The sequence below is a fragment of the Amblyraja radiata genome, chromosome 2, assembly GCF_010909765.2.
Source record: "Amblyraja radiata isolate CabotCenter1 chromosome 2, sAmbRad1.1.pri, whole genome shotgun sequence".
NCBI classification, from domain to species: Eukaryota; Metazoa; Chordata; class Chondrichthyes; order Rajiformes; family Rajidae; genus Amblyraja; species Amblyraja radiata.
In genome coordinates, this window is record NC_045957.1 from 48,184,757 (window position 1) to 48,207,210 (window position 22,454).

The following is a 22,454-nucleotide window of genomic DNA, read 5'->3' on the forward strand; positions in this document are numbered from 1 at the left end:
CCATTGCCATAATTCTGACCTTGCCTTGAAAGACAATTCCCCATATCTCCGAGCCTGCCTCGAAGGCAACCTGGCTAAAATACTGGACCTGGCTCAACACTCTTCTGGCCAAATTCCAACCTTCTTGGAATACTAGTATTGTTCAGTTTACCTGGTTAAAATGCCTCTGAGTAGATGACAATGTCTCAATCATTTGTGTATTGCACACCCAATTGTAAATCTTACCAACTTGTTCGTGGTCACTTAGTTGTAGAGTAACTCTGGTCAGCTTTAATGCTGCTACCAGCTTCAGTGAACCGCTTCCTGCCGATGAAGCCGTGGGGTGTGTTTTCCCCTAACCATGAATCCTTACTCGTCATTGGCCTAATTGGTCCAACAGTTTATGTTTCGTCCTTTAGGTTTTGCCTGTGGAATAGGTCTTACCTGAATAGAAGATTCGGTGGGTGGCTCTAACGTCCCCTGATAGCGGTGTTCACTGCATTATGTTGGGATGGCAACCTTGCTGCCAGGAATCGTACCTCTGACATGTGCCCTTAATCCCTTGAGGTATGCTCCACGCTATACCCTCAGTCTCGGCATCAGATTACACTGACCCGGCATGTTCTCCTCTTCCATAAGGGAGACATTAAGCAGCCCTACTACAAGGCGCTGCTGGCATGGCCTCTCCAACAGGCCCACCCTTCAGGGTCAGAAAATGCCCCGGTAAGCTCACCTCCTCCATGAGGGAGACATCATGCAGCCCTTCTACAGGTGCTGCTGCCATACATTAAGCAGCCCTATTACAAGGCACTGCTGGCGCGGCCTAGAGCAATAGTCCGGCACTGCCATAGACTCGGCATCCCCATTATGCAGCCCTGTTACAAGGCGCTGCTGACACGGACTCTCTCATCTGCCCAACACTGCCATAGACTCAGCATCCCCTTTAAGCAGCCCTGCTGCTGGTGCGGACTTTCCCCATAGTACCCCACTGACACAACTCCTGATGTTAGGATGTATGTAGCTTGAGCCTCCTCTCAATAGGGCTCCATCCTGGTCAATCTCCACATTTTCCATTTTACCGGAAGGGAACTCTCCCGGCACCAAGACTGATCACTTGGGTCAGTTTACCCCATATCTTGGGGACCACTTCGGTCTGGGCACCGCATTGCTGGTGGATTTCCCCTCCCCCGGGATTCCCAGCACGTATATATATTGCTCTAGGCCGCGCCAGCAGTGCCTTGTAATAGGGCTGCTTAATGTATGGCATATATATATATGTGCTGGGATTCCCGGGGGAGGGGAAATCCACCAGCAATGCGGTGCCCAGACCGAAGTGGTCCCCAAGATATGGGGTAAACTGACCCAAGTGATCAGTCTTGGTGCCGGGAGAGTTCCCTTCCGGTAAAATGGAAAATGTGGATATATATATATAACCGGAGGGAAAACCCCTACCGGCACCAGGGCTGACCGTTCCGGTCGGTTTAACCCCTTTCCTGTGGACCCCATGCGGTCTGAAAGCCGCATAACTACTGGATTCCCTTACCCGGGAACCCCAGCCTCTATATGTATATTGGGGAAAATCATCCCGACACCTGGCATCTATATTTATATCAGAGGGAAAACCCTCCCGACACCCGGCATCTAAATTTATATCGGGGAAAATCCTCCCGACACCCATCTACTGGAGGTCCCCTCCCCGGGAACCCCAGCATTTATATTTATCTCGGAGGGAAAGCCCTCCTGGCACCCGGCCACCTGGAGGTCCCCTTCCCCAGGAACCCCAGCATTAATCTTTATTATCGGAGGGAAAGCCCTCCCGGCACCCGCCCTACTGGATGTCCCTTCCCCAGGAACCCCAGCGTCTCTGTGCCTATCGGAGGGAAACCCTCCCGGCACCCGGAGCGCCTGGAAGCCACTGACCACCCGTCAGCGACCGACTTCCACGACACTCGACATTCTCCAGCTACCCACTCTTGGCGGCAAGAACCGGGGTTTCCCCACAGCCCATAGCTGGTTCCCTCGTCGGGTCTCGCAAATCCTCCGGCAGGAAGCCTCTGGAACAAGAGGTTCCTGCAGGGAATAAAACAGGTAAGAAAAACAAGCTTACCTGAAGTTTAAACTTACAGGGGCTGGGGAGCTCCTGCCCCAACCGGTCGCCTGCACCAATGCGTCTGACGTAATGACGCACGTGCGGCTGAACGGGCCTTCTTCACGTAGTCACTCACGTGACTCCGAAGTAAAGTAAAGTATTTATTATTATTATTATTATTATTATTATTATTATTATTATTATTATTATTATTTCCTTCAGTTCCTCCGTCACCCGAGATCCTCTGGCCACTAGTACATCAGGGAAATTGTTTGTGTCTTCCTTAGTGAAGACAGATCCAAAGTGCCTGTTCAACTCATCTGCCATTTCCTTGCACCCCATAATAAATTCACCTGTTTCAGTCTTCAAGGGTCCAACTTTGGTCTTAACTATTTTTCTCCTCTTCACATACCTAAAGAAGCTTTTACTATCCTCCATTATATTCTTGGCTAACTTACCTTTGTACCTCATCTTTTCTCCCTGTATTGCCTTTTTAGTTATCTTCAGTTGCTCTTTAAAGGTTACCCAATCCTCTGGCTTCCCGCTCATCTTTGCTATGTTATACTTCTCTTTTATTTTTATACTCTCCCTGACTTCCTTTGTCAGCCAATCAGCCCTCACTCCCCATGGAATCTTTATTTTTCTATTTGGAATGGAATAGTGATAGTTATGCAAATAGATTGAAGATGATGGGATTATTCTTCATAGAGCAAAAAACACTAACACATTGTTAGCAGTTTACAAAGTCGTTTAAGGTGTTCAGACAAAAGGAAGTAAAATAAAACTTATTTCACACTAAGAAACGGGCACTAACCAGAGGACTGAAATGCAACATAATTGCAAGAGAACCAGAGGCAAACTGAGGAAATACAGTGCACTCAGAAAGTATTCAGACCCCTTCATTTTCCACATTTTGTTACATTACAGCCTTATATGTGGATTAAATGGATTAAATTCTTTTTTTTTAATCATCAATCTGCACACAATACCCCAGAATGAAGAAGTGAAAACAGGTGTTGAGAAAATTTTGCAAAGTAATTAAAAAGAAATAACTGAAATATCATATTTACATAAGTATTCAGACCCTTTGCTATGACACTCAAAATTGAGCTCAGGTTCATCCTGTTTCCATTGATTATCCTTGAGATGTTTCTACAACTGATTGGAGTCCATCAGTGGTAAATTAAATTGATTAGGCATGATTTGGAAAGGCACACCCCTGTCTACATAAGGTCCCACAGTTGACAGTGCATGTCAGAGCAAAAACCAAGCCATGAAGACGAAGGAATAGACCTCCGAGACAGGATTGTGTCGAGACATAGATCTGGGGAAGGGTATAAAACTATTTCTGCAGCATTGCAGGTCCCGAAGAGCACAGTGGCCTCCGTCATTCTTAAATGAAAGAACTTTGGAACTTTGGAACCACCAGGACTCTTCATAGAGCTATCTGCCCAGCCAAACTGAGCAATCGGGGGAGAAGGGCCTTGGTCAGGGAGGTGATCACAGATGGTCACTCTGATGATTAAAAAAAAAAAGAAAAATAATTTAATCCATTTTGGAATAAGGCTGTAACATAACAAAATGTGGAAAAAGTGAAGGGGTCTGAATACCTTCTGAATGCACTGTATACAATCACATCTGTGGTCTGGAATTCACTGCCTGAGAAGCTGGTGGAAGGAGATTCAACAGGAAAGGAGTTATGCTGAAAGAACTGGAAATAGGAATGACTGGATTGATTACGTAGAGCAAGTAAACACGATGGGCTGAATACCAATTTTGACGTTGTATTGATTCTTTGACTTGATATCACTGAATCTTCCAGCCACATTTTGGTCATTTTAAGTACTGACCCAGTGTGGTAGTCCTAAACTAAATGATGTTGATTAATGAATGTTCCAGCTTTTGTTTCAGAAGAGCTTCTTCCCACTTTTCATATAATCTCATCAACAGCACAGCGGTCGAGTTGCTGCCTTACAGCTAATGCAACACCGGAGTCCCGGGTTCGATCCCGATTACAAGTGCTGTCTGTACGGAGTTTGTAAGTTTTCCCCGTGGGTTTTCTCTGAGATCTTTGGTTGCTTCACACACTCCAAAGACGTACAGGTATGTAGGTTAATTGGCTTTATAAATGTCCCTAGTGGGTGTAGGATAGTGTTAATATGCAGGGATCGCTGGTCGGCACGGACCCAGTTTGCCTGTTTTCCGGGCTGTATCTCTAAACTAAACTGAACATAACATATTCCATGAGGATTAAAATGAGGGAAATAAATTGGAATCAATTATGGCAAGTATACCAATGATCTGGAAACACAGAAACTCCCAATAACAATCATATTGGCCTACTAATTGCATTCACAAATGAGTGGATAATAAAATACAATTCCTATGGAGTACATCTCCAGCCACCATTAACCCCAAGTTCAACAAAAGACGTCTTAGAAATTGAGGTCAAGGACAATTTCAAATAATTCACTTATTAACTTTGAAAGCAAAAATTATAGGTAATCAAAATCAAAAAAGGCTGTAAATATTCAGCAGGACAAGGAACAGAACCAATGGCTCCTATCAATGATTTTTCATCAGACTAATGTTACTGTCAGACAATAAGGCAAGCATCAATACAGAACAATTAAGCTACACTGAATAATTTGTTTTCAATGCAAATTGGTAACAAACAAGTTAACTTGCTTACTGAGTTCTGTACTTTGGATTCTGCCAAGGACATGCCCAAGATTATAAGCCTATTCTAATTTATAATTGGTTAAATTAGTTTTATTGTAACTTTTATTGTTAACAATGGCATTGAGCATCAATTATATCAGAGCTGGATACAAATGAAGTAGTTGTTCGCACTGAACTTTGTCCCTTAAGCCTTCCAAGTGTAACAAGACAGTGGTAAACTGTAGCAACCATGCTTTGTTGAATTACTACTGGTTGCAAATTTATATGTCATCTTGGATGAACGCTTAGTCAAATCTAATGCAAAAAAAGAATATTAAGCATATAACATGTATGATATGTTCAGAAATGTTCTTACAAATGTCGCTGTAGTCGATAACGATTCTGATAAAGAATCATTGATATGAAATCGTAGCCCCCCCCCCCCCCCAGTCATGACTGACCATGGGTGATGCATCCTAGTTGTTAGCTGCTTGCTCCAAACCTCAGCTAGAGCAGCGTCGCTTGTGTCTGAAGAGACCAAAGGTCACATTTGTGTGTGGTCTCCGGTTTGTTGAAGTTGCTGCGCTCCTTTCTGCGTGCCCGCTTGTCTGCCGCTACGTTCAACAGTTTCTCTTCCCCCGTTATGAGATGTTGGTTTAGGGTATCTCTCCACCTCGTGCGGTCAGCTGCAAGGCTCTCCCAGGACTCCACATCGATGTTGAGCGCCTTCATATCTCTCTTGCAGACAACCTTATAACGTAGCTGGGGGTGGCCGATGGTTCTCCCAGATGTCAGCTCTCCATAGAGGATGTCTTTTGGAATATGGCCATCCTCCATGCAGTGGACATGGCCAAGCTACCGCAGTCTGCGCTGCCTGAGTAGAGTGTACACTGGGAAGGCCAGCGCGAGACAGGATCTTGGCGTTGGACACTCTGTCTTGCCAGGATATGGCGGATGCTTCTCAGGTGGAAGGTGTTGAGTCTTCTCTCCTGCCTGGCATATGTAGTCCATGTCTCACTGCCGTACAGCAGCGTGCTGTTGACACAGGCGTTGTAGACTGCTATCTTTGTCTTCACTGTCAGCTTTGGGTTGGTCCACACTCGAGTTGAGGCGAGCGAGAGTTGTAGCTGCCTTCCCGATCCTCTTATCAATCTCTGTGTCCAAGGAGAGGTTATCGGTGATGGTGGAGTCGAGGTACGTGAACTGATGGGCGGCATCAAGTTCGTAGTCGTCGATGGTGATGACAGGCGGCGCCTCTGTATCCTGCCCCAAGACGTTCGTCTTCTTCAGACTGATGGTCAGTCCGAAGTCCTTGCATGCCCGATAGAAGCAGTCCATCAGTGACTGTAGTTCCTGTTGGGTGTGGGACACAACTGCAGCGTCGTCGGTAAACAACATGTCTCTGATGAGAGCTTCACGTATTTTTGTCTTTGCTCTGAGGCGGGTGAGGTTGAAGAGCCTGCCATCTGATCTAGTACGCAGGTAGATCCCCTCTGTTGCAGTGCCGAAGGCATGTTTCAGGAGCAGAGCGAAGAAAATCCCAAAGAGTGTGGGAGCGAGGACGCAGCCTTGTTTGACGCCACTGCAGATGTCGAAGGGCTCCGAGAAGCTGCCATTGAACAGCCCTGTCCCATTCATGTTGATGTGGAAGGATCCTATCATGGTCTGCAGTTTTGGTGGGCAGCCGATCTTTGGCAGAGCCTTAAATAGGCCATCTCTGCTGACGAGGTCGAACGCCTTGGTGAGGTCAATGAAAGCAACAGGGGCATCCGCTGTTCACCTGGAGCTGGCGAAGGGAGAAGACCATGTCTACTGTTGACTTTCCAGCTCGAAAACCGCACTGCGACTCTGGGTAGATGACCCAAGCAAAGACCTTGTCGACGATGTTGAGGAGGGAGATGCCTCTGTAGTTGTTGCAGTCCCTTCTCTCGCCCTTGTTCTTGTAAAGGGTAATGATCGTGGCATCCCTCGTGTCCTTCTGTACAGCTCCTTCTTGCCAGCACTGACAGAGGACTTCATACAAAGGAAGCAGTAAGGTAATCTTGCAATGCTTGATCAGGTAAGGGGGAATCCCATCGCTGCCTGGTGCTTTGCCCGAGGCCAGGCTGTCAATGGCTTCGCTGAGCTCTTCTACCGTCAGCTCTGCGTCTAACTCATCCATGGTCGGCAGGCACTCGATGGCATCAAGGGCTGAGGGGGACAGTGTTCTCTCTCGAGTGGAGGTCAGAGTAGTGTCCCACGCATCTCTCCATCTGCTGCCATTCGTCTGTGATTACTTCCCCAGTGGAGAATTTGAGGGGAGCTGTCTTGCTCTGGACTGGTCCTATTGCCTTCTTAATGCCATCGTACATTCCCCTGATGTTCCCTATTATGGCGGCTGTCTGGATGTCCTCACTAAGCTGTGTCCAGTAGTCATTGGCGCAACGCCTGGCAGTCTGCTGGGGATCTGCAGGTTCTTCTCGTTAGCTGACTCTGCTAGGGCTGCGTGCCCTCCATCTCTCCCACGCACACACACCCTCCGTCACACCCACGCGCGTGCACACGCCCTCCGTCACAACCACGCGCGTGCACACACCCTCCGTCACACCCACGCGCGTGCACACACCCTCCGTCACACCCGCGCGCGCACACACTCCGTCTCACACACACACTCCGTCTCACACACACACTCCGTCACACACACGCGCGCACACACACACACCCACCGTCACACCCACCCACCGTCACACCCTCCGTCACACCCTCCGTCACACACACCCTCCGTCACACACACACGCGCGCGCGCACACACACACCCTCCGTCACACACGCGCTCGCACACCCTCCGTCACACACACGCGTGCGCACACACACCATCCGTCACACACACGCGCACACACCCTCCGTCACACCCACGCGCACACACACACGCGCACACACACGCGCACCCACACCCTCCGTCACACCCACGCGCCCACACCCTCCGTCACACCCACGCGCACACACCCTCCGTCACACCCACGCGCACACACCCTCCGTCACACCCACGCGCGCACGCCCTCCGTCACACACGCGCTCGCACGCCCTCCGTCACACACGCGCACGCACGCCTTCCGTCACACACACGCACGCACACCCTCCGTCACACGCGCACGCGCACCCTCCGTCACACACGCGCACGCACACCCTCCGTCACACACGCGCACGCACACCCTCCGTCACACGCGCACTCTCACACACTCACTCCCTCCTTCTCACACACAGCACAACCTCTAGACTGAGCAGGACTTCCGGAATGAGCACGACTCTGGACTTAGCGGGACATCCGGAATGAGCGTGACCTCTGGACTCAGTCACGGCTGGTGGGCTCACAGTTCACTCAGCACGGCGTAGACTCACAGTTCAGTCACTCACAGCGTAGACGCATAGTTCAGTCACCCATGGCGTAGACTCAGTTCTGGACTCAACTCTCACTAACGGTCTTCCGGGCGGGCTGACTGAATAACGACCGGCCTCCGGGGCTCTATTCTCCTGGCCCCCGGAAGAGGCGTTACCTTAATGGTGACAGACAGGCGAGAAGACCAATCTGCTGATCTCACAATTTTTTAAACCTTCATAACTTTTCTATTATTTCACCGATCAGAACAAAACTTGGTGTCTTAGAGTAGAGAACAGTAAGATGGCGAAAAAAATCATAGCGATATAGGGTACCGTTTTTGCATACATTTATTTACAACGTAGACAGGAAGTTGTCAAGATGAGAGTTTTAGTAATGGTATAGATGATAGAAAAAAAGTTATCACTATCATAACTGCAAGTGAAAAGAAGATTGGTAATTGTAATTGTAATTGTAATTTATTTATTTAGGGGACAGTGCATATTAATAAACATTTACATGTAATACGCAAGATTGTAGCCAGTAGCTAATTTCCATCTTTAGTCCCTCTGGTAAACAAGGTAAACACATCACAACACAATCATTCAATAATAAAAAAGACAAAAACAAAAGACAAAAACAAAACAAAACAAACAATAAAGTAAAAAAGTAGCAATAAAAGGGTACCATAGGATAATTTTAAGGTAGATTATGATTGCAATTTTGATTTTGCAGTAACCATGTTTTTAGATGTTTGCTAAATGAGGTACGGGTTGGCAGATCCCGTATGACGCATGGTATCGTGTTCCAGGTCTGCGACGCTCGATATGAAAATACTGACTGCCCAAAGACACTTTTCCTAAACGGGACTATACAATCACCCCTGGAGGCTGCTCTTGTCGACCTATTTGTGTTTTTCTTTATGAAGTCCTTTAACGGAGGTGGAGCTAGTCCACGGAAGATTTTGTAAACCAAAATCGAGTCCGAATATTTTATTACGTTTTCCCAGCTCAGCAGATCAAATTTCTTCAGGATGCTACAGTGATGGTACATTCTGGGCTTTTTGTCAAGAGATTTTAGGGCTTGTTTATAAGCAATTTCAACAGGCTTTAGTGTGGACTTACATGCCAGTGACCAAGTTGTTATACAGTAGGTCATGTATGGCACAATCATTGCATTAAAATATAGTTTTGGTGATTGAAGATTGATATTTGAAAAGTCCCAGAAACAGACTGATGACGTAAGTTGGTACAGGAAGTAATTGCTTGGGAAGGGAGATAATGTTGGAAGGCTGTGAAGATATTCTTTATCTCTTTTAAGGCAGTAGGCAATACTGACAAAAGCTGCTGTTACACAACACTAGAATCCCCAAGTGTAAGTTGCTAGGTCACTCCAAAGTTAATTAAATCACATAGTTTGGAGCTGAAATCATAGACCTGCGACCTTTACATTATCTGTTGTTTTTTTAAGGTGCAAGTAAACAGCTAACTCCAAAGTAATTGTTGATTTTTGATGATTTATATTTTGGAGTAAAGAAACTATTTGGCAGAGGAGAGGACAGTAGAATTGAATGTGCTAACTTGGTTAGTATTAACTCGCTAGCCATGCAAGATAAATGGCCATTCAACCAAAAACTATCTGCCAGAATTTATGCGCCACACTGCTCTCAGTGTTCCAAAATTGCTGGAAAGGGAACATTCAACAATGTATGAATTTAGGCCAAAATGAACGGACAGAGGGGACCGTAAATAACAATAATTAAAAATCTTGGGGAAAGGATTTTATTTTAAACAAACCAAAACCAAGTTATTAAAAAGTTAATAGCAGCAAGTTGAAAATTTGATAAGACTAAGATAATAACCAAGTGACCAACAGTACGTACATTAAATCTCAGTTACTTTGCATAAACTAGTGTATGAAAGAGCAGTAACACATTTTTAATTGCACATTGATTGGTATTCATTCCATTTCTAACATATGATCAGCACAATTCATATTATTTGAAAAGCAATTTAACATATTGAGCATAGTACAAATGTTATGAATGTGGGCATGCACCTAAGCAAAATAGCAAACTGGATATTAGAATGTTTAATAGCATGTTCTTTTTTAAAGGGATCAATGAAGAGCACATATTATGCTAGATATGCAGAATATTACATTGATGATTAATCTATTACATGGTATAAGAATAACACGCTCAAAAAGATATGAAGATCATACTCACCCACCCACAAAGCACAGGATATAAAACACAAAGTAAAATATAGCAAAAGGTCCAAAAGTGACTAGAAAAAGAACGACAGCAAGGCATCCCCATCCCCATATGGAAGCATCAGCCTGAAACAAAAAAAAAAAACAAAAAAAGAAATGTAAGCAAGAATGTGGTGAGGATGTGAACACAAAATCATCTGTCAAATATGTTTGATGATTAAAAACCAAACTAATTTGCTGCTTAAATAAGGTATTAGTGGGAAATGACAATCTAATTCACCAAATGAAATCAAAATTTCACCAAGCACTAATTAATCATCTGGGACAGAGCTTTCCTAATAACTAAAACCACATAAGGAACCTATTGTGGGCCATGAGAAAATACATATTTTTTAAAACTAATTTCTGCAAATAGAAATCATTGACTAAATCTTGGATACTCTCAGCACAAAATGCACAAGAAGCTTCAATGCAAGTTTGTACTCAAGAAAATAATATTTTTCTAATCAATAGCTTTTCTCACTAGTTCATTTGAAATGTACTTATTCTAATCAACTCTTAATTAAACAAGATCTGTCCTTTCACATTCATTCAAAACATCCTAGCTATTTTTCAGCCACTTTCAATGTTGTTTAAGTTTATGAAAAATTAGGTTTGATACTGTTACATCTCACCAAGACAAAAATGCATTTCAATATTATTAATAGATGAACAGGATTAACAATTATTCCTGCTGTTAAGTTACTTTGCTTTACCCTAATTTATCACCCAACACATTAAATTCAGACATATTACAACATATTATTCAACCCAATGACAAAGTTATTTACTGGAAATTGAATTATAAAAGGGCAAATAAATACAGCAAGATAGTTGCAGCAGCAATCAAAACGAAAGAAGACACTAACTGCTGAATAAAACACAACCAGCAATGATGGTTATTAAATGCATTAAGGTATTTTAAAGCACAATTCTGAAAGACAAATAAGAGTTAAAAAGGTTTGAAAAGTTAAGAATTAGAAAAGACAATTCTTCCTGTGAGTATGAACAGTGTGAACTGCGAAGAGGATATTAGGAGGTTGCAGGGTGACCTTGACAGGTTGAGTGAGTGGGCAGATGCGTGGCAGATGCAGTATAATATACATAAATGTGAGGTTATCCACTTTGGCGGCAAAAACAAGGGGGTAGATTATTATCTCATTAGGGTTAGGTTAGGTATGGGGGAGGTACAGCTAGACCTGGGTGTCCTTGTATTGTCAATTGTCAATTGTCACTGAAAATTGGCGTGCAGGTAATGCAGGCAGTGAAGAAAGCTAATGGAATGTTGGCCTTAATAACAAGAGAATTTCAGTATAGGAGTAAAGAGGTTCTTCTGCAGTTGTATAGGGCTCTGGTGAGACCACATCTGGAGTATTGTGTACAGTTTTGGTCTCCTAATTTGAGGAAGGACATCCTTGTGATTGAGGCAGTGCAGCGTAGGTTCACGAGATTGATCCCTGGGATGGCGGGACTGTCATATGAGGAAAGATTGAAAAGACCAGGCTTGTATTCACTGGAGTTTAGAAGGATGAGGGGCTATCTTATAGAAACTTATAAAATTATAAAGGGACTGGACAAGCTAGATGCAGGAAAATTTTTCCCAATGTTGGGCGAGTCCAGAACCAGGGTGCCACAGTCTTAGAATAAAGGGGAGGTCATTTAAGACTGAGGTGAGAAAAAACGTTTTCACCCAGAGAGTTGTGAATTTATGGAATTCCCTGCCACAGAGGGCAGTGGAGGCCAAATTACTGGATGGATTTAAGAGAGAGTTAGATAGAGCTCTAGGGGCTAGTAGAGTCAAGGGATATGGGGAGAAGGCAGGCACGGGTTATTGATAGGGGACGATCAGCCATGATTACAATGAATGGCGGTGCTGGCTCGAAGGGCCAAATGGCCTCCTCCTGCACCTATTTTCTATGTTTCTATGTTTCCTGTTCCTAATTAGGTCTCTGGACTGAGAATCCTCAACTGGTGGGATATTGGAAGATATTGAGCATTCAGTACTCACATGTTCACTCCATCATTACCAATACTTAGAATATAAATCAGACTTAAGCTACTGAGATCATGAATGAAGATGCTTTAATTCTAGAAGTAGTTTCACTCATTGTCGATACCGATAACAACGTTCTTCAAAGAACACATTAATGAAAAGATTTATTAGAGTTTTTATCTGGATAACCTAACTCCATTTCAATCTGCAGACACATTCTTTCGGAGATAGGGTGGACTGAAATGCCTCAAGCACAAGAATCCTCATCCGCTAACGATCTGTGTGAATCAACAGGCTGGAAAATTCAAGAACATTTTCAACCTCTCGTTTCTGCGGTCTGAGGTTCTCTTCTGCATCAAAAGTGCCTCTGTCGCATGAATGCCCAAGAACCTGCCTTAAACCACGGTTCAGGAGCACAATTCCATTGGAATTAATTGCTTTGAGGTGTTGGTAATGGCATGAATCAATTGCCTCAGAAATGACCTGGATCCTATCTATCTGCCTGTCTCACTGGCTCTCCAATCTGCTTTAGAATATCTGGGGAACAGGAACAGACACCATGTGTGGCTGCTGTTTAACAGTTACAGCACAGCATTCAACACAATTATTCTCTTCAAACTCATCATTAAGCACCAAAACATGGTGCCTGTACCTCCCTCTATAGTTGGATCCATGACTACCTTATCAGCTGATCTGATAATGCCTAAAATAGACCGGCTCATCTTCAACACGACCAACCTTCAGATTTACAACATATGTACAATTTTTGACATCTTTGACAAGATGTCAAGCAATTTTGGTCTTATATGAAACATTTGGGTAATGGAGAGAAGGGAGTTGCAGACCTCATGGTGAACAACACAGTTATAAGTGACGGGAAAGGGAAGGCCGAACAACTTAATGCTCAATTCACCAGTGTATTTACGAGGGAAAACAAGTCATACATTCCATCGATGGGAACCAGTAACTTACAGGATATCCCTTTAGTGATCCACGAGGCAGGAGTACTAACACAACTACGGAACCTAATGCCAAACAAAGCAGCGGGCCCAGATCAGTTGCCACCATGGTTTCTAAAGATGTTCGCATCGAAAATAGCACCCGTACTCACAGATTTATTCCAGTCCTCAATTGATTGTGGGTCACTAACATGACAATGGAAGGAAGCAAATATCTGTGCAATGTTTAAGAAGGGCAATAAGGCTGCGCCTGAGACTTACAGACCAGTTTCACTGACCAGTGTTACATGTAAGATCTTGGAACACATCATACACTCTCACATCATGGACCATTTAGAAAAGAATGGGATACTGGTAGACTCACAACATGGCTTCAGAGCAAAACGTTCAACAGAAACACAATTTATTGTCACTATTGATGACATCACAAGGGCATCAGATAAGGGGAAATTATACATACGGCAATCCTGGACTTTTCGAAAGCGTTCGATAAAGTTCCTTATGTAATGCTCCAAGGAAAACTGGATTACTATGGCATCAGAAATAGTCTACATAACTGGATTAGGGACCTTCTCACAAACCGGACACAGAGGGTAGCCTGTGAAGGAAATTTCTTTAGAAGAACAAGTGGAAGCAGCTGATTGGGTGCAGCCTCAGGTTAGCATTTCTGCTTTTTGGTTAAAGGTACAGTGATTTAGTAAGGGTACAGTGAGCTAAGGGAGGCTAGGGAAGCGGAAAATCAAAATGTGACAGGAGGATCCAGAATGTGTGAAGATAAAGCTCTAGATGTAAAAGGGGCAAAAACGGAAAGGAAGGGTAGTAAAAATCATCTGAAAGTGCTTTATCTAAATGCGCTGAGGAAAGGTTAGGTAAGCTGGGACTCTACTCTTTGGAGTTTAGAAGAATGAGAGGCGATCTCATTGAAACGTATAAGATCGTGGGGGCCTTGATCGGGTGGATGCACCGAGGATGTTCCCAATGATCGGGGAGGCTAGAACTAGGGGACATAGTTACAGAGTGAGGGGGGGCTCTTTTAAAACTGAGATGAGGAAGAACTTCTTCACCCAGAGGGTGGTTAGTTTGTGGAATTCACTGCCCCAGGGAGCAGTGGAAGCAGAAACGTTAAATTTATTTAAGTCAAAAATAGATGGTTTTTTAGCTGCCAAGGGGATAAGGGGCTACGGGGAGAGGGCAGGGATATGGACCTAGGTATGGTTAGTATAGTAGACCTGAGTGATCTCCTGGACAAGTGTCGATCGCCTGGATTGGGGTCGGAGAGGAATTTCCCGGATTTTTTTCCCGAATTGGACCTGGGTTTTTATCCGTTTTTTTGCCTCCCCCAGGAGATCACGCGGTTCTTGGGGTGGAGAGGGGTGATAGCGGTATAGAGGGGAGGGTAGTGTCTTGTGTTCTGTGTCTTGTGTCTACTGTTTGTGGGTAAGTGTGTCTGTTTAGTGTTCAGCCATGAGTGAATGGCGGTGCGGGCTCGACGGACCTGATGGTCTACTCTCGCACCTACTTTCTATGATTCTATGATTCTATGATACTGTCAGGAGTAACGCAAGGCACAGTCCTCGGACCACTGTTGTTCCTGACGTACATTAATGATCTACCTGAACACATAAATTGTAACGCAAGACTCTTCGCAGATGATTGTCTTATTTGTACACCTGTCACTGATGTAGAGGATATGAACTCCTTACAAGAAGACTTTAAGTCCTTGGAATTATGGCAAAACCCATGGAAGATGAGCTTCAACCCAACCAAATGCTCAATTATGGTAATTTCAAACAAGAAGAAACCACCTACTCGAGACTATGTCTTCTGTGGACAAATACTTCATCATACAAGTACACAACCATACCTTGGAGTTCATCTTAATAGCAAGCTTTCGTGGGGGGGGGGGGACACGTGGACAACATGGTCACTAAAGTGAACCAGACACTAGGATTCCTTAGACGAAACCTCTGGTTCTGCCCAAAGGAAGTGAAAACCACAGCATATATAACATTGGTTAGATCCTTACTGGAATACGCTTCATGCACCTGGGACGTATACAAAACTGGTCATATCAACAAACTAGAAGGGGTACAGAGGAAAGCAGCACGCTTTTGCATCGGGAACTACAATAGAGGTAGCAATGTCACCCAGATGCTGTCTGACCTGGAGTGGGAAACGTTGGAAACAAGGGCAAGAAACAGACAAGCCATGTTGTACAAAATTCAAAAGGGGATCGTGGGCATAACTGCAGATAGATACATAACATATTCAACAGAAAGGAGAACAAGAAAGAGAAATGATATGCAAATAGAAACCCTATTCGCCAGGACAGATATTTATAAGAACTCATTCTTTGTAAGAACCTTAAGGGAATGGAATAAACTACTAGACAACAATATAGTAAAATCTCCTTCACTACAGTTTTAAGGGGGCACTAACAGCACATTAGTATGCACAACACATCCAAGTTGGCGATATGCAGAGTATTGCCCTGCCGACTACAAATTCAGAAGGTTCAGAAGGTTCAAATGTCACCACATCATTTTCTTCGCCTTTCCCATTTAATTCCCTCATCTGTGAAAGAGGGTAATTAGCATATCGGATATAAATGGGAGAGTAATTAAATCTGAAATATCACAAAGGGTAGAGGTTGAAATAAAATCTGAACGTTGGAAATGGAATTTATAGGATTAAAATGGTTGATTATAGCAGTAGAGTTTCAACCTTACAATGCCAGAATCCAGGTTCAATCCTGACCCCCCCCTCCCCCCCCCCCCCCTGCTGCTCCTTCTCCCCCGGAGTCACTGAAGTAACCGGGCTCTAAACGGGCAGGAACATGGTGTGAGCCGGGGACGGGTCGGTAGATCAGTTCATGATATCATACCTGTTATGTGGGTCGTTAAAACAAGGGTTTACTGTCCTGTCTTTGCCAAACTGTTATGAAAGAGGATTGAGACCATTTGTAACTCTTTCACGATGGAGGGACAAACTAGAAAGACTGCACGCCACTTACAATGCCATCTGTGGCCACTCAGAAAATTTAAACTGAGGTCTTGTAAATCTTGTGTGGATTAAGGTGGGTGGACCGTCAGTTGCCGGAGATTCAGTGTTCAACCTGTACTTCTATTTGTGCAATCAAATTAAATCGTATCAAACCAGTCGTGTACAAACCAACCAGTATGCAATTAAGATGATGGCTCCACTTTGCTAAACAATAATTATTTATGTAAACTAATAAACAGGGAAATTGCTCAAAAGGGCAATTTGAAATTTGAATGATACTTTTTCATTCTTTATTGTCTAGACTATTCATAATTTTTAAATAGCTCTTATTGAACATCCTCCTCTGATTGAAGGAAAACCATACCAGCATCTTCCATACAACAAAATTGCTCATCCCCAGGATTATTCTGGGTGCATCCAGTCTGCACTCTTTGAAACCTGTATCATCCTGAAGTGCAAAGCTTAGAACTGGGCAGTATCCTGGACACAGTAAAACAATATTCAACTGTATAAAGAATAATCATGACGACAAAATCAACAACAACAAAAAAATTGTTTGCAAGAAATCAACCAATTACTTCTCTACTGTTTGATACGGCTGCATCAAACTACATTGTAATGATCACTTGTGCAATGAAAACAAAGTTCCATTCCACTTCACAGTTTCATGAATATTAAACAGTTAGCTTAGATCAAAGGTAGACCAGTCTTCAAAAATATGACAAGACGAACAACAAAGAGTATGAAAAATGTTAATCATAGGAAAATTAAATAGTTGGTAATTTATATAGTCTTGATTCTGTTGTCTGACCAACATTTGTCCAAATAAATTGTTTCGACTAGAATAGAGACATTTTCCATGCCAAGAAAGTTCCATTAATCTTCAGAATACAAATATGAACAGCATAACCCTAACCCCATCCAAGAACATTGAATGACAGAGAACAGCCTGAAATAACACCGCCAGACTTAGTTTTTAATTTGTAAACTCAATTAACTTAAAACATAAAAGCTTAGAAAATTAAAATTGTTATTCACTTATTTAGGTGGACAAATTATTTTTTCAGACCAAATCCACATCCAATTTAGTTACATAGTGCAAATTTCAAGTTTAATATAATTAAGAAATTATATACTATTAATAAGAGTTCTATAGCCTAGCATTAGTGCAGTTGCCTGTCATCAGGGAAACTGAATGGCACAGTCAAAAGCAAATATGGGAATAGCCCTAAAAGGTTTTGCGTTTCACACCTTTTTCAGGTTATCCCAAAATTGATTAAAGCCAATCAAGTACTTTGAACTGTAGTGGCTTTGGGGTAAAATGGCATCGCATCCCTTGGCAATGGCTGTTAAACCAAGGCTCTCTTAAGTTCCACAACAAAGAGCAGAGCAGTTATCCCTAGACTTGCGCAACCTCACTTCCTCAAAAGAAGCAAGTTCAAGTTCCAGTGAGTTTATTGTCATGTGTCCCTGATAGTAGGCATTGACTACAAAACAGATCAGTATGTCCATATACCTTTATATAAATATATACACAAATGAATAAATAAACTGATAAAGTGCAAATAACAGATAATGGGTTATTAATGTTCAGAGTTTTGTCCGAGCCAGGTTTAATAGCCTGATGGCTGTGGGGAAGTAGCTATTCCTGAACCTTGGCTTTGCAGTCTTCAGGCTCCTGTACCTTCTACCTGAAGATAGCAGGGAGATGAGTGTGTGAGTCTTTGATGATACTGCCAGCCTTTTTGAGGCAGCGACTGCAATAAATCCCCTCAATGGAAGAAAGGTCAGAGCCGATGATGGACTGGACAGTGTTTACTACTCTTTGTAGTCTTTTCCTCTACAGGGCACTCAAGTTGCCAAACCAAGCCACGATGCAACCGGTCAGTATGCTCTCTACCTGTAGAAGTTAGAGAGAGTCCTCCTTGACAAACCGACTCTCCGTAACCTTCTCAGGAAGTAGAGGCGCTGATATGCTTTCTTGATAATTGCATCAGTGTTCTCGGACCAGGAAAGATCTTCAGAGATGTGCACGCCCAGGAATTTGAAGCTCTTGACCCTTTCAACCATCGACCCGTTGATATAAACGGGACTGTGGGTCCCCATCCTATTCCTTCCAAAGTCCACAATCAGTTCCTTGGTTTTGCTGGCGTTGGCCAGGTTATTGTGCTGGCACCATATGGACAGTTGCTCGGTCTCTGCATCACTGAAACAGCTCATTTTATTATCAAATTGTGGTTATGGGACTGCGCTGCATACTAATTTACTGTAATGTCACATTAGTGAATATACTTGCAAAGTATTTGTAAACTGTGACCTATGGAGTATCCTGAAAAACAAAGGCCTGAATTACACACATATTATACTTTATAATCAAATTGCGGTTGTGGGACTGTGCTACATGGAAATTTACTCCAATGTCACATTAGTGAATCGACTTGCAAAGTACTTCACAACCGTAAACTATGACCTTTGGAGCATCCTGAAAAATGCAGACATACAAGTATTCCTTCTTCCTGCTGCTCTACCAGATACCTTCGAACATGCAGTTTATTATTATTATTGTTTTTAAACCTGTTCATAAACTTCCATTTTCAGCAAAGAAGTCATATTACTGCAGCAGGGCTCTCACTTAACTTTTTTTCCCTGTTGCCAGCTACTGTATGGGGGGGGATCAGTACGGCATGGATGGGGGGGATCAGTACAGGATGGATGGGGGGGGGGATCAATACAGGATGGATGGATGGGGGGGGGGGGGGAGGGCATCAGTACAGGATGGATGGGGGGGGGATCAGTACAGGATCGATGGGGGGGGGGGATCAGTACAGGATGGATGGGGGGGGGATCAGTGCAGGATGAATGGGGGAAGGGGGGGATCAATGCAGGATGAATAGGGGGTTCAATAAAGCATGAATGGGGAGATCACTACAGGATGGATGGGGGGAGGTACAGTGCAGGATAAATGGGGAGATCAGTACAGGATGAATGGGAGGGGTCAGCACAGTGTGGATCGGGGGGCTCTGTGCAGGATGAATGGGGGATCACTGCAGGATGAATGTGGGGGGGGATCACTACAGGATAGATGGGGGGGGGGGAAACAGTGCAGGATGGATGAATAGGGGGGGCTCAGTACAGGATGAATGGAGGGGGATCAGTATAGGATGAATTGGAGGAATCAGTACAGGATAGATGGAGGGGGGGCGGGTGTCAGGAGAATTAATGCAAAGTAGATAGGGCGATCAATGCAGGATTAATAGATGGGGGGGGGGGTAGATGACTGAATAGAGGCAGGAATGGGGATCAGTGTCTGATGGAGAGTGGTCCCAGGATAAGGTGGGTGGAGGGGGGGTGGGCGTACGCGCTAGCGAGAGAGAGAGAGAGAGAGAGAGAGAGAGAGAGAGAGAGAGAGAGAGAGAGAGAGCCAGCGCTGCTCGGACAACACCGGCATCATCACCCCGCTGCCTTGGCCGTCCCTTTCCACCGCCAAAGGGGAGGCAGTTGGGATCTCCTCGCCGCCGCCTCCCCTCCTTCGCCAGCCAACAGGAAGGTGCGGGGCCGAGTGGTGCAGGTGCTTCAGATGGCGGAAGAGGGCCGCCCCCTTCCTCCATCTCTCCCCCTTCCTCCATCTCTCCCCCTTCCTCCCTGCTCCCGGCCTCGGCGTGCGGGAGGGTTTGTTTTGAAAGTGGTTATTGCCGTTGGCGGAGTGGCACGCAGCGGTCGCAATGAGGGCGGAGTGCGGGAGGAGGAGGTGGAGCCGCCACCACTGCTGCTGTCGCCCTGAAACGTCACTTATTCTTTTTCTCCAGAGATGCTGCCTTACCCGCTGAGTTACACCAGTTTTTTGTGTCTATCTTCGGTATAAACCAGTATCTGCATTGTCAAGCCGGGCAAAATGACACGGTTTTTAGGTTGCCCGGCGGGACTTTAGGTGGGCATTGGCAACTGGGTAACCGTTAATTTTGAGCCCTGCTACAGAGACTTTAACTTAAGTTTTATTAATGAAAGTAAAAAAAGTGTAGTTAATGACAAGTTCCAACTTCAGAGTATTCCATTATGTGTTACCAATTGTTGCATGGTTAGATTTGTCTACCGTTGGGCTCTTCTTGCACACTTGCAAGTACAATTGATTTTCTTTTACTCCTTTTATTTCTCAATCAATATAATTATACTATAATCTGTTGTGTGATTAGGAAAACGTCCTGTAGCTCAATTTAAATTTGTTTTAAAATGTTGCATCTAAAATAATATCTAAAATGGAGGAACTGTATATACAACTCAACATTTAAAAAATCTTTTTGGGCCAATACTGTGGGAATTTGCCTCATACAATACAGGCATCTCAGTTTTACTTGAGGGTTAAGCGCTTGAAAAGCACTGAGTGAATCAAAAATCACGTGAATCAAACTTATGCCAGGCACTGCACATACGTTGCCAAGCTAATATGCTCATGAAAATATTTTCATTATTCAACGTACTGTTAGAAATTACCGTTCCAAGTTATAAAACAAAACAAATTTGACCACACTCCAAGAGATAAACAATAAAGATGCGAGAATCGAGTGGCAGCTGATACGCGAGAACACCAAAAGTCTTAAAGAGAGTGATGAAAGATACGACAGGCAGACAACTACGGGAAATTTGAAATATATTTTTTGTTATGACATAGAAAGATAATTTGGCTCACCATGTGTCTACCACCTTGAGGAGCAATCCCAGAGATCATAATTTAACCGGAGTCTCAAGAATGAGTTGGCATTTGCAAGAGCATATCAATGAATGAAAGTCAGACATTTTGTCAACTTGGCTAACAATCAAGTTATTTGAAGAAGCTATGCAAATACTTCATGATGATACGGTTTTGTGCAGTGTACGTAATTTTTCAAATTTTTCAATAATTCCACTATGAAGTTACTTTTGCAAAATTAAATCAGCTGACAACCTTACCTACAAAATTGGCTAACGAACATAGAAACAGTAATATGTTGCCCATGATATGCATTTGTTCAAAGTTTCAACTGATAATAAATAAAGATAACATCAATCAATTGTAAGGATTACAACAGTTTTGATTTAAAAAAACTTGCAACTACTTCTCTGATGAAACAAGGAATGGACATTAAATCAGCTTGACACAGATGCTCAACTCCTAAATACAAATAAAATAACAAACCTACTGGTGAAGTTTAATGTAATGTTAAATGATACCTGATGATAGAAGATGGAAGCAAAATGGACTAAAATACAAATTTTAAAAGCGCAAAAAAAAACTCATTGAAGATTGGCAAGTTTAAAATAACGTTTTCTAATAATGCCAAGGATCCAATCGTGGAAAAAGCCTTTCGAAAAACAACACTGGTCACACTTCTTTTGGAGCATTGTAAGCTATCCACCACACTTGGAGATTTACGAGATCGATAACAGGGATAACAGACTTCAGTTACATGGAAAAACCGAAACACCGATTATTCTTTAAAGCGGAAAAAGAAATTTGATAGTTTAAAAACATTTCTTTTTTGTAAAATAAGGCAAAAACGATTTGGTGACAGATGAAATTAATTAGTTGACACGGATTTGTGGTTGGCAAAATAGATAGCACCAATTAGTCTGGAATTCACTTTGCGGAACAGTGGAGGATACAATCCAATAGCATAATTTAAAGGGGAAGGGAAGTTTGATAGATGCCATAGATGTTTGATTTTGGTGATGGGGGGGTAATCTGTGATAGGCTGTGATAGGATTTGTTGGGCTTTAGGAAATTGGCTTCTTTTTTTTTTAAGTTTGAGCTAGTTTTATTCAGTAAATATGGCAGCACAAATTCAAGTGTCAGTGGGATTAACACTATTGACACAAAGGTACACGACAGGGTTGCAACCATGCATATTTTGACCATTACTGGAAAAAGCAGGATTTTAGATGATCAGCTATGATCATATTGAATAGCAGTGCTGGCTCAAAAGGGCCGAATAGCCTACTCCTGCACCTATTTTTCTGTGTTTCTATGTTTATTGATCTATTGAAAATGACAATTTATGAACAATAGTTTAAAACATCAAGGAGTGAAATGCAAAACATTAAAATGGACAGTTTAAACAAACACAATATATGCTTTTAAAAAAAATTTTAAGCTATATATGCTTGTTAAACTTTGAGCAACCTTGTTTA

General features: G+C 43.3%; 1 protein-coding gene across 3 annotated transcripts in view; it reads right to left on the bottom strand.

Annotated features, from left to right (window-relative positions):
• The window catches only part of snx13 (sorting nexin 13), a 178,736-nt gene that overhangs the window by 125,096 nt on the left and 31,186 nt on the right, over positions 1-22,454 (bottom strand). For 2 of the 3 annotated variants that reach the window (XM_033045890.1, XM_033045881.1), the window contains exon 2: positions 10,312-10,424. The exons of the other annotated variant lie outside the window; for it this stretch is intronic. In XM_033045890.1, coding sequence (XP_032901781.1) covers positions 10,312-10,424 — 113 coding nt within the window. The remainder of the gene's footprint in view (positions 1-10,311; positions 10,425-22,454) is intronic. 3 annotated transcript variants of the gene reach the window in all.